Raw genomic sequence first — 12,938 nt, 5'->3', positions numbered from 1 at the left:
GCCTGTAAACTTGCCTTAATAAAACAAAGATTCTCAAAAAAATAAAAAACATCGACAGACACAATTATACAAGCAGCCCCATACAAAGCTCGCATGGGGCTGCTTGTATAATACCACAATACCACAAACTACTCATAAACATATACAATATAACAGCCCACATAATAACAAATACAATGCTATAGAGCAACTGCAGCACCTATAAATAACACAAGCAGTATATGGCAACATACAACTCAATTTCAAAAAAATATGAAAAGCACACAAAGGGACTTCAAGATCCGGTTTTAGCACAGTACTGCTAAAAGGTTGCTACACCCACTCTAAAATAATCCCATTCATTACGAAGCCGTTTAACAAAGTCTAAACCTAATGTATGCACGCACAACCTGCCTAGCACAGAGTAAACAAACTGTTACAACTGCCGTTGGGGAAAGGGCCTAATATGGTGATAATTAAAAAATATGTGGTTAATCACTGGGTCAGAGCAGTATGTTGGTGGTGCAGGTGTGAAACTAGACGAAGAAAATTAAACTATGACCACTTACCATTTGAACTTACTCAAACAATGAAAATAAGAAAGAGCAGACAAGAGATGGAACATTTGTGCTACTAGAACTTATATGGCTTTGGTGGCTCTTCTTAAATTGTGTAGCTTTATGAAATCCCACACTGCCTGGCTCCAAAAAAAATCCCCACCAAAAGAAATAGGTCACACACGCTAATATTTTATTGGACCACCTTAAGCTTTCATTACGGCACGCATTCGCTGTGGCAATGTTTCGATAAGCTTCTGCAATGTCACAAGATTTATTTCTGTCCAGTGTTGCATTCATTTTTCACCAAGATCTTGTATTGATGATGGGAGAGTCAGACCACTGTGCAAAGCCTTCTCCAGCACATCCCAAAGATTCTCAATGGGATTAAGATCTGGACTCTGTGGTGGCCAATCCATGTGTGACAATGATGTCTCATGCTCCCTGAACCACTCTTTCACAATTTGAGCCCGATGAATTCTGGCATTGTCATCTTGGAATATGCCCATGCCATCAGGGAAGAAAAGATCTATTGATGGAATAACCTGGTCATTCAGTATATTCAGGTAGTCAGCTGACCAACTGCATCAACCCCAGATCATAGCACTGTCCCCACAGGCTTGTATAGTAGGCACTAGGCATGATGAGTGCATCAATTCATCTGCCTCTCTTCTTACCCTGATGTGCCCATCACTCTAGAATACGCAAAATCTGGACTCATCAGACCACATGACCTTTTTCCATTGCTCCAGAGTCTAATATTCTGGTCCCTAGCAAACTGAAGCTTTTTTTTCCAATTAGTCTCACTGATTAGTGGTTTTCTTAAGGCTACACAGCTGTTCAGTCCCAATCCCTTGAGTTCCATTCACATTGTGCGTGTTGAAATAGTCTTACTTTCACTATTAAACATATAGAGTTATACTGTTTTTCTACGATTTGATTTCACCAAACGTTTAAGTGATCACTGATCACGATCAATCAGGATTTTTTTCCGACCACATTTCTTCCTTGAAGATGATGGTTCCCCACTATCCTTCCAGTTTTTAATAATGAGTTGGACAGTTCTTAACCCAATTTTAGTAGTTTCTGCAATCTCCTTAGATGTTTTCTCTGCTTGATGCATGCCAATGATTTGACCCCTCTCAAACAGACTCACATCTTTTCCATGACCACAGGATGTGTCTTTCGACATGGTTGTTAAAGAAATGAGAAACAACTCAATGCATCAGTCGGGGTCTAATAACTTGTTGCCAGCTGAAAGATAATCACACATGCAGTAACTATCCAATAGGAGGCTCTTACCTACTTGCTTAGTTAAATCCAGGTGGCAACTTTTTTTTTGGTCAGGCTGTAGTAGAGGTATGTATTTTTGTATTTATTGTTTTTAACTGTCATACTATTTACTTTTGGTCCCTGAGGAAGTTCCTTCTTATAGGAACGAAACGCGTAGGACCTCTTTTTGTTTTATTTCATTTAATGTGGCTAATTTATATAGCCTCTTTTCTACAATAAACCTACATATTTATTTTACCCTACCTTTATTGGAGTCTCATTCCAAACTTTGGTCCGCTTGGAGTTCCAGTGGAGAGTGGAGACATTCAGCCGACCAAGTTCATCGGGGCAGGCACCTTCTTGGCGCATTATTCATTTTGATCTTGTGAGTGCATTATTATATCAGCGCATTACTACTTAGTTTGCTGTATCACACTATGTATGTTTTTCTGTTCCTGTTTTAGATCATGCACAGCCGTATCTCATTTTCCTTTGTGTCTATATATATGTAGTAGAGAAGCAAGTATTTCTCAACTACCAGCATCAAATATACACTATATTTGATGATGGTAGTTGAGAAATACTTGCTGTGGCATTTTTCTACTGCTACAGCTATTGCTCATTTTTCTTCAGTTCATATATGGTCGGTCATCATTGTTTCTTTGAAAATATCTTGTTATTGTTACTTACCAGAGTTAAGAAGAATGATAGATTTAAGACACATGAATTCCTCCCCACGTAGCCTCATCATTCGAAACCGTGTTGCTGTAGTAACCAGCATATCGAAAATCTCCCCTAAACCTTCTACACAACGCCCCTCATTCCTACGGGAAAACCAAAGAAAAAAAAGATAGATTTAATATAAATGGCAAATTGAATTTATGGAAGAACATATTTAAGTGAGGGATAATTATTATATTAAAATGTACCTTTTTAACCATATTTCTACTTTTTCTGCTAATAGGCCACAGCTTTCACAGTTTAAATAAAACATTTTTACAGGTTTACCGTACACAAAAAAAAAGTACATAAGTACTTGACTTCCATATTTTGCCCATCAGTTAAGAAACAACTGAGTTTATCCAGTGGGGATGAATTGAAAAGATTCAGCTCTAAGCAATTGTCTATTGACTTCTATTGAGTTAACATTGCATTTCTTTAGTATTTTTGTTGACCAGATACAGAAATATTCGTGAAGGGGTATCTTGCAGGTCCATTTTCATTCTTTCTAGTATGTGAAGTATGTGACTCATCCACTTCCCTATCCTGATATAACACAGTTTTGTTCAGTTTATAACAGCTTTTTAGTTCACTATAACAAAGATCGATGATGATAACACTTAAGTTTATTAAATTAATCTTAAAAATAGTTCAAATGCAGATGCAGAATAGCTTCACAATGCATGTGATTCCACAGGAGTTTCAACATACTATACTATGGGTCTTACTCAGAAATCTCAGAGATGTAAAATGAGTAGATTTTTGCACAGTGAGCATCTGAAATATTTTCCCCCAAAAAAGAAATTTTTTCAGGACGCCCGAATTTCGTCCATAAATCGTTTTTTGTAGTGCATAATTCTTGAAGGGAAAAAAATGATATTATCTAAAAATATATATATACATTATATAATACATTATATAAACAATAGGAGCATTTTCCCCTCATTTGGTTCACAGATCGAGGGAGAAATTATTATTATCTTATATCCCTATCAATTATCTCCCTCTTTTTTATGCTTTATTTTGTAGTGTGTCACTGTATACATGGTAGACAATATGTAAGCATTTAGTGTAGAAGAATAAGAATAGTTTTTTATACAAAGTAATGACATAGCACTATTTTTCTATTTTAACCAACAAAACTGTTACACACTAGATTCAGCGGTCTGTATCGCAATAAAAATATATAAGAGATGGTATGTCTCATTGTAAGTATCGATCATCAAGTATCGAAAGATCAACAATATCAGCTGATATTGACAGTCTGGATGAATACATCTCTCGACCGCGTTACAAGAATGAGAGAGACTGAAAGGGTTCAAAGTAAGAAGTAAAAGGGAAAAAATGAAAATAAATAAATAAAATTTACAGGATATAAAAAAAAAATACATCCAGTTCAGTAGCCCAATTTTGAAATAAAGAAACTATTACAAATATATATTTGCTCAAAACTTTAGGTAATAGAAGAACATTTACAGGGCACTTATGCTAATCTGGACAATTAGTTGGCATCAAGCAACTATGCAACAGTATTGGAGTAGCTCTGTCTTCCACTGCAGTCAGGTTCCTGAGGCTTGTGATACTCTGGTTCTTGGGATGATTGGGATGATATTTGCGAGGTCTCAGGTGGACGTGCTTGCATTGTTGACAGTCAGTCCCAGAGAGGTGAGGAAGGTGAGTTCCCCCGCAGCCGAGGAGAGCATGTGGGTAGCACGATTGTGCGTTTCTGTCAAGGACCCGCGCGACCGGTAGGCCACCCCTGCTGCTCTCAATTGGGAAATGATTGGCCTTAGGAACTGGCACCAGAGGAGAGTGGCCCACATAACATCTTGAAAGAAGGTTATAGAGGAGTTTTCAAAGGTTAGCAGGGTTTTGCTCCGCAAGGCTAGCAGGATTTGACTCTTGACTTGGAAGGTCATGAAGCGAAGGATAACGTCACGTATAAGGGCAGGTGATGATTTGGTGGGGCCTGCAATGTGGTTATTTTTTTGGCGGTCGTGTAAGGTAAATTTGTTGCCATTAGCCTCCTAATATAGTGAAATGGCGGTTGGGATCCCTCGGATTTTAATGTTGTTGTGGTTCCCTTGGTCTTTCATGGTAGTCATCTGGCTATTTGGCCATTTGGTGGATCTGGAGCTGTTTCACCGAGTTTTTAACAGCTGTAATGTTGGTCTGGATATCTATGATGTCCTCCTCAGAAGCTCTCACACAGTCAGTTTTAAGAATCTCGAAGTAAGCTGCCCATACTTTATGTATGTTCACCAGGAGGACTTTCAAGCCATTTTTAGTGGTGGGAGCAGAGCTATCAAATGGCTTGGTGGGCTGGGGTTGTCCAGTCAAGTGGTCTAGTATGGTCTTTGCAGCAGACTGGTGATGTCCCTACAATCCGCGGCTGTGCCTGGTTTCTGCGAGCAGTATTCCATGGCCGGCATTTGGTTCAGCAGGGTAGATGATGTGGGTGACATGCCCTTCCCGCAGCTGGTCCGCCAAGGCGTGCCTCCAGGTAGTGTATGCTCGGCGTTAAGTAGACCCTGGTCTTGCGCCTGGGCTTGTTCTGCTTTGGGAAATGAAAGAAAGGCATCTATTGATGCAGCTCGTTCTGGATAAGATTGTAGGGTAATCATGAGGAGCTGTGAAAAATGGCGCCTGCACAGTATGCTTGCAAGCTCCGCCCCATCAATTATCCCTTTTTAAGGCACCATGGGTGGAATTCAGAATCATAGCCTTAAACGAATATGCAAAGCTATTGTGTATTTTTGTTGGTTCCTGATTTAGCTACATTTTGATCATCAGACTTGCTCAAATTTCGTATCAAAATCAATCTCTAAGTGTAAAATGAGGACTAAAACTTGATGTATAAGTCTAGTTAAACTCACTCTTGGCTAATTTTCCATCTTTAAAGATGCACAGTGGCCCAATGTATTGCACTGGCTGTGCATGACTTAAAATTTCTCCATTAATGGGTTTTCATAAAATACTGGTTTTGGTTAAAGTAATGATAATAAATGTGGTTAGTTACTGAGGTAGACTGCTAACCCAAACAAAAAAATAAATACATTTGAAAAAAAATAAAACTTACCTTTGTTCCATCATTAAAGGAACACTTTAGTCACCTAAATTACTTTAGCTAAATAAAGCAGTTTTAGTGTATAGATCATTCCCCTGCAATTTCACTGCTCAATTCACTGTCATTTAGGAGTTAAATCACTTTGTTTCTGTTTATGCAGCCCTAGCCACACCTCCCCTGGCTATGATTGACAGAGCCTGCATGAAAAAAAAACTGGTTTCACTTTCAAACAGATGTAATTTACCTTAAATAATTGTATCTCAATCTTTAAATTGAACTTTAATCACATACAGGAGGCTCTTGCAGGGTCTAGCAAGCTATTAACATAGCAGGGGATAAGAAAATCTTAATTAAACAGAACTTGCAATAAAGAAAGCCTAAATAGGGCTCTCTTTACAGGAAGTGTTTATGGAAGGCTGTGCAAGTCACATGCAGGGGGGTGTGACTAGGGTTCATAAACAAAGGGATTTAACTCCTAAATGGCAGAGGATTGAGCAGTGAGGCTGCAGGGGCATGTTCTATACACCCAGGGCCGGTGCAAGGATTTTTGGGTACATAGGCGAAGATGTATTTTTCCGCCCCCCCCATTCAAAAATAACATCTTCACCTATGTGCCTCTTAACCAGCCCCTCTCCCCATCCATTATTGGTCCCCTCCCTTCCCTGTCCCTTTGTGTTTTTCTGACAGTCACACACACTCAATGACAAACACAGAGACTTACTGATCTGACACACACACTGATTGACACTCATTGACAGACACACTGATAGTCACACACAGACTCAATGAAAAAGATACTCTCACTGATTTGACAGACACTCACAAACACACACTGACAGACACACACATACACTGACACACTCATACACTCACATGCAACACTCATACAATCACTCACAGACACACATACACTCACTCACGCACACACTCAGTCACTCACAGACACACATACACTCACTCACGCACACACTCAGTCACTCACAGACACACATACACTCACTCACGCACACACTCAGTCACTCACAGACACACACACATACACTCACTCACTCAGTCACACACAGTCACTCACAGACACACACACACTCACACACACACAGACACGCACACAGACACACACGCTCACAGACACACAGACACTCACACAGAGACACACTCACTCACAGACACATACTCACACACAGACACTCTCACACACAGACACTCTCACACACACAGACACTCTCACACACACACAGACACTCTCACACACACACAGACACTCTCACACACACACAGACACTCTCACACACACACACAGACACTCTCACACACACAGACACTCTCACACACACAGACACTCTCACACACACACAGACACTCACACACACACAGACACTCACACACACACACACACAGAGAGAGACACACACACACACACACAGAGACACTCACACACACACACAGAGACACTCACACACACACACAGAGACACTCTCACACACACAGAGACTCTCACACACACAGAGACTCTCACACACACAGAGACACTCACACACAGACACTCACACACTCTCATACACAGACACTCACACACTCTCACACACAGACACTCACACACTCTCACACACAGACACATCACATACATACACAAATTATTTTAATAAATAAATAATATCCACCCAGCCTCCCTACCTGGAGAGCTGGCGTGGATCATTCCCTGGGGTCCAGTGGGGCTGCTGGGCGGCGTGCGGCAGTGCTGCGATCAGGCGCGGCGAGGGAGCTCTAACCTCTCTGCTCTGCTCCGCTCCCTCGCAGGCTGTCTGCTGATGCCGTGGGAGCCGGAATATGACATCATATTCTGGCTCCCACGGCATCAGCAGACAGCCCGCGAGGGAGCAGAGCAGAGAGGTTAGAGCTCCCTCGCCGCGCCTGATCGCAGCACTGCCGCACTGGGGGCGGAGATGGTGGCCGGCAGGAGGGAGAGTTTTCCCTCCTGCCGGTCACTGAAATCTTGCGCCCCCGGAGCCGGTGCGCCCTAAGGCGGCCGCCTGTGCCGCCTTATGGACGCGCCGGCCCTGTATACACCAAAACTGCTTCATTAAGCTAAAGTTGTTCTCCCTGCAGCCTGATCCTTCTTGAATTAATTCACTCTCCCCTGCCATAGGGAGAGGAAGGTAAGAAAGGATGGACTCAGGGGAGGAGAGTGGTGACATATGTGAACTTTGTTCTGGGCTGGCTCTCTGGCTGACACTGCTAGATGTAGAATAAAACTTCCATCAGCTAAGAGACCAATCTCTTTTTGTGTAGTGTTTCAAAGTGAAACATTGCACATACAGATTTCAGGCACAATGACCACTTAAAATCACTGAAGTGGTCATGGTGCTTGGAGTAACCCTTTAATGAATGAATCCCCTAAAAACTGGATTTATTGTTATTACCTTGTATATTCTTGTTCATGTGATATCACTATGGGCAGCGTAGAAGCACAGCAGTGTTGAATAACTGTCTTCAAATTGATTATTACCTTGTCATGAAAGATGGGAGGTCCAGATACATGTGATGTCACTGTCGGCAGCAAGAAGCATACAAGTGTTGTATAACTGTCTCCTAAATGTCCTTTTTGTGGTCACCTTATGACATGAGTGTACCAGATGCATGTGATAGGCAGTGTAGAAGCATAGCAATATTAGATAAATGTTTTGTGAGCTGAACATTGTGTGTTTATGTTGTGCCATGAGACATGGTAAGCAGGATTCAGTTGAGCCAAAATGTGGTTTGGTCATGCCAAATTAACTAATGCTGGTCTTACCCATGCAAAGCCACATACATCATATTTTTCACCTTTTCTCCTTGCATGGTGTGAGCACGTATAATATTCTGGACACATAGTGACTTAGTGACATAACTTCCCAACTATGTTGTCTACAGTAGACAGATGTCCTTAGGATGCCAAGGAATTCCTTGTTTTTTAATTCAAAGTGCTTGAGAATAGTTTGACAAACAACAGGAACCCCTGCTATAACCACTGCCTTAGAACTGGGAAACACAGACTTGAATACTGGTCAGATCACCTTAGCAGTAAGTGTCCTTGGGTAAGATACCTAACAATACATATTCACTTACCTCAAATCCTCATAGACTATAAGTAGGACCATTTGTTGTCAGATATTCCCTTTAAATAATTGTAAATCACTGCAAAATAGGCTATATTATAACCTTTAGTGATTATGGGACCTGATGCATTCCTTAAAAAAATGCTCAGGAATTATGACATATAGTATACCGGAGTATCTCAGATGGCATCCCAAGTACACAGTTTTCCCTTTGCAGTATGAGTATTTCACATTGCCAAATGTCAATTATTACGGGCATTCAAGTGCACTTGTTCAATATAACATTGCCATTGGAATCAAAATTCTATTAATTTATGAACATGTCAATTTAGATAGTTGGCACACATAAAATATTTTTTAATTACTTGTGCTCTTGACTCACAGGACTGCTGGCTTTAGGATGAAATTGGCCACTTTGAGGTGGAGTTTAGCAATATATCTGACCCCTGCCAACACACTTCACTGCTTTTAATCACGGAGTTTAAAGTTGGGACCTATCAAGAAACGCCCTTTCTTTATTTCACTCCTTGGAAAATGATTTTAGAAGGTGAGAAACTTTCTTTTCCCAGTCCAGTAATTGCCTATTAAAAAGGATGGCTCAGGCAGGGGGTATGTGTTTGCTGTGAGGTTCATTGTTGTAATTCACATGCTGTGACCAACCTTTTTACTCTAAAAATATAAAAATGTATTTAAGAACAACAGACATGTGTTGTTCTAGCAAAGCTGAAGTTTTTGATGTACCTTAACCTGTTTATTTTGCAAGAGTTTTGTAAAGAGTTGCCCAATATGCATAATGTAAATATTTTTTGGTATGTCATATGAATAGATTATCTCTGCTGGGTTTTTACAAACAAGAAAAGAAAAATGCATATGTTTTTCTTTTTATTATAGAAACAAATTTTACCTTCAAATCTGTATTTGGAGACGTGTAAGTACCAGAAACATTATTATTATTTCTTTTTGATAGAGTGGCAGTAGTTTCCCCAGGATTATACAATATAACAGAGTTGCATTTTAACAAACATTGCATGATGTTTAAAGTAACACTCCACACTAAAAAAATTAAATAAATAAATAAATACATAAAAGTACTGTCATTTAACTCCGATGAAAACATGAATGTGTTTAATTATGTATGTTGGCATTGTGTGTATATCTAAAAAGAACTTACAAAATTACAGTTCATGTGCCTGCAGCCTTTACAAGTCTTATCTTATCCTCTTTCCCCCAGTACAGAGTTTCATTCTGGGCAGATGGTCAATTAGAGCCTTTTCATTGAAAACCCTGAATCTCAGCTACGACTGTGCGTGCACTTACAAGCATGCGCACAGTCATGGGGGAGCTGGGGAGAGCCAGTGGGGGATCCAGAAGGACACACAGGAGCAAAGGTACGCTTAGCCCTAAGAATGTGCGCACACAAGTGTTCGTTTATAGGCTCACTTTAACTGGGGAAGTTGAACTACTTTATGTGTATGGAGTGTTCCTTAAAGGTACCCTGTAGCTCTTGATTTAAAGAAGCCAGCCACGTCAGTTTCTGATTTTTATTCTATTTTATGTCTTTTTTTTTTTATCCATAAATTACATTTATGGACGAAGAAGCATGTACCTTTTGCAGGAATAAAAACAAATCTGTATTGCAGAGTCTACTTTTAAAAATTGGAGACACACTGGGAACAGTTGAATCTTGTATAAGTGTCTTGCAAGAAAGCTCTAGAGATAATAAAATACTATCTAGGTTAAGGGCTTTTGTGAAAAAATACTGTGAAGGAGTGGAAAAAACATTGAACTGGAAAATTCAGAATATACAAACACTGAACTGACTATATCATCCTCTTGACCTACCAAGAGTGTTTATTGTACCTTCCATACACAATATTGTGTGCCATTTAGCAGTCATAGATGGAATGATACAATGAGAACAGGAATGGTGCAGCACTCCAATGTGGTTTAAAGCCTTCATTTAGTACCTTTGCACATTGTAAAGATGTTTTGAATGATCCAGAGTGTTTCACATGTCTTTTCACCCCCAAGTCACAATACAAGGTAATATCTCTCATTGCAGGATAATATCCCAAGGATAATATCTCCTATTTCAGGCTGGATTTTCAGAAGACAGTGCCACTAGTGCTGCAAATAAGTGGGGCCAGCTTGAGAGCAGTTGAGTTATTGGTATATCCTAAAGGGTAGATGGTAGTTTTAACACTATAGGGTCAGCAAAACATGTTTGTGTTCCTGACCCCACAGTGTCCCTTTAAGTAAAATGATAACAAGATAATGTGGGATTTACATGACCAATGACATTAAATGAAAATATTTATATTCATCAGGCTAGCAAGGGAGATGCAAGTTTCTAAACTATATTGATGACAGTGGTATTTAGATGTTATTGACAGTGTTATGAGTAATGAGAACCTCTATACATAAGGTCAATCAATGTCACGACAGCCTTGAAGTCCGTTATTTCTTTCCTTTTTTCTGTGTGCCTGGAAATAAAGTAGTGACAAATCTTGTTGTGTATAGGATTTGGAAAGTGTTGCATTGCACTTTTTTCTGTTCTTTTTATTTTTTATTTTTTTTATTTTTTGTGGTCCCAACATTTTAGAAGATGAATTATTCTGCCAAATAGTAGGTTAATTAGTTAATAAAATATACTATGTAACAATTGCTATATATGTTTGTTACACATATAGTGAACGTGTTCTGCAAAATGTCTTGATGGTAAGATATGTATTTTTGCTGATGATACAAAGGTTTGCAACGAGGTTGATGTTCCAGGAGAGATAAGCCAAATGGCACACAATTTAGGTAAACTAAAAAAGAGCTGTGACAACTGACATTTAATGTGCATAACTGCAAGATAACGCATATTGGGCGTAAAAACCCAAGGGCAGCATATTGAATATTTGATACAGTCCTAACCTCAACATCTAAGGAAATGGATTTAGGGGTAATTAATTATTTCAGATGACTAAAATGTAAAAGCGGCAGGAACTGGTAGCAGCATGCTTGGTTGCATAGGGAGATTTATTCACAGTAGATAGAGGGAAGTGCTCATGCCATTGTACAGAACACTGGTGAGACCTCACTTGGAGTTTATGCAGTACTGGAGACCATATTGATACTTTGGAGAGAGTCCAGAGAAGGGCTACTAAGCTGGTTCATGGATTGCAAGATAAAACTTGCAAGGAAAGATTAAAGGATCTTAACATGTATAGCTTGGAGAAAAGACGAGAAAGGGGGGCATGATAGAAACATTTACATACACTAGAAAAGCTACAATTTCTGGGGAAATTGTGAAGTGTTCTTGCCTCCACCAGTAGTCTACAACTGGAGTGGGCGGAGTAACTGTTATTATTTATTTATATAGCACATTTAATTGCAATGTTGTTGCCCAAAGTGCTTCACAGTTACATTAAAACATACAGTTATAAAAACATTAGCAGGTGCAAAAGGCCCTGTCTATGACATCACTTGCTGCTGCAGCCTGGCACAGGTCAGAGTATTTTTGCTGTTGCCATCTTCAAATGGTCGTATTTTAAAAACTATAAATCCTACAGTGAAGAGCTTTATATTGTGAGAATCACAAGACCCAGACCTACCTGTATAGTATGTCTTTGAGATATTAACAATGAAGGCACAGTCGCAGTTTAGAAATCGCCCTTCAAATGTGAGCTTTGCAGAGTGGAGTTTCAATGAATGTCAATGGACTGCGTGAGTTGCAAACAAATGGTCATATTGTGAAAACTATAAGGACTATGGCTTAGCTGTGACATTTTTAGTGGCAGCAGGGATAGCGGAACGTTTTGATCTAAGATTTGTGTAGGTGGGCCAGAAAATGAGGCAGTGGTGGCAGTTTAGAAATCATGTCCTGATTTTTCAGATTTTGCCAGCTCCCACTCTAGCTTTGCCATTCATTCCTATGGGACAAATTTTGCCACAAGAACGACGATATTCCGTGAACCATTCGGCGAAACGTTCCACAAAGTAATAGCAATCCGATCGGGAACAATCTGCACGTTTTGGTATATTTTTGTCTATGTAGTGTAAAAACTGTGGGAGGAGTTAGGGTGGCAAATTTGGCTATAATAATAATAATAATATATATGTGAGATAACAGTAAGTGGTCTTGCTTTGCAAGAACACTTAATAACTAGAAAAGCTAGAATTTCTGGTGAAATTGTTTGAAGTGTTCTTGCCTCCACCAGTAGTCTACAACTGGAGTGGGCGGAGTAACTGTTATCATTTATA

At 39.7% G+C, this 12,938-nt stretch overlaps 1 protein-coding gene across 1 annotated transcript in view; it reads right to left on the bottom strand.

Moving 5' to 3' along the window:
* The window catches only part of ESR1 (estrogen receptor 1), a 228,250-nt gene that overhangs the window by 44,991 nt on the left and 170,321 nt on the right, over positions 1-12,938 (bottom strand). The window contains exon 6 of the mRNA XM_063443604.1: positions 2,499-2,632. Coding sequence (XP_063299674.1) covers positions 2,499-2,632 — 134 coding nt within the window. The remainder of the gene's footprint in view (positions 1-2,498; positions 2,633-12,938) is intronic.

The sequence above is a fragment of the Pelobates fuscus genome, chromosome 2 (assembly GCF_036172605.1).
Source record: "Pelobates fuscus isolate aPelFus1 chromosome 2, aPelFus1.pri, whole genome shotgun sequence".
Classification (NCBI taxonomy): domain Eukaryota; kingdom Metazoa; phylum Chordata; class Amphibia; order Anura; family Pelobatidae; genus Pelobates; species Pelobates fuscus.
This window is presented reverse-complemented; position numbering and strand designations above follow the sequence as displayed.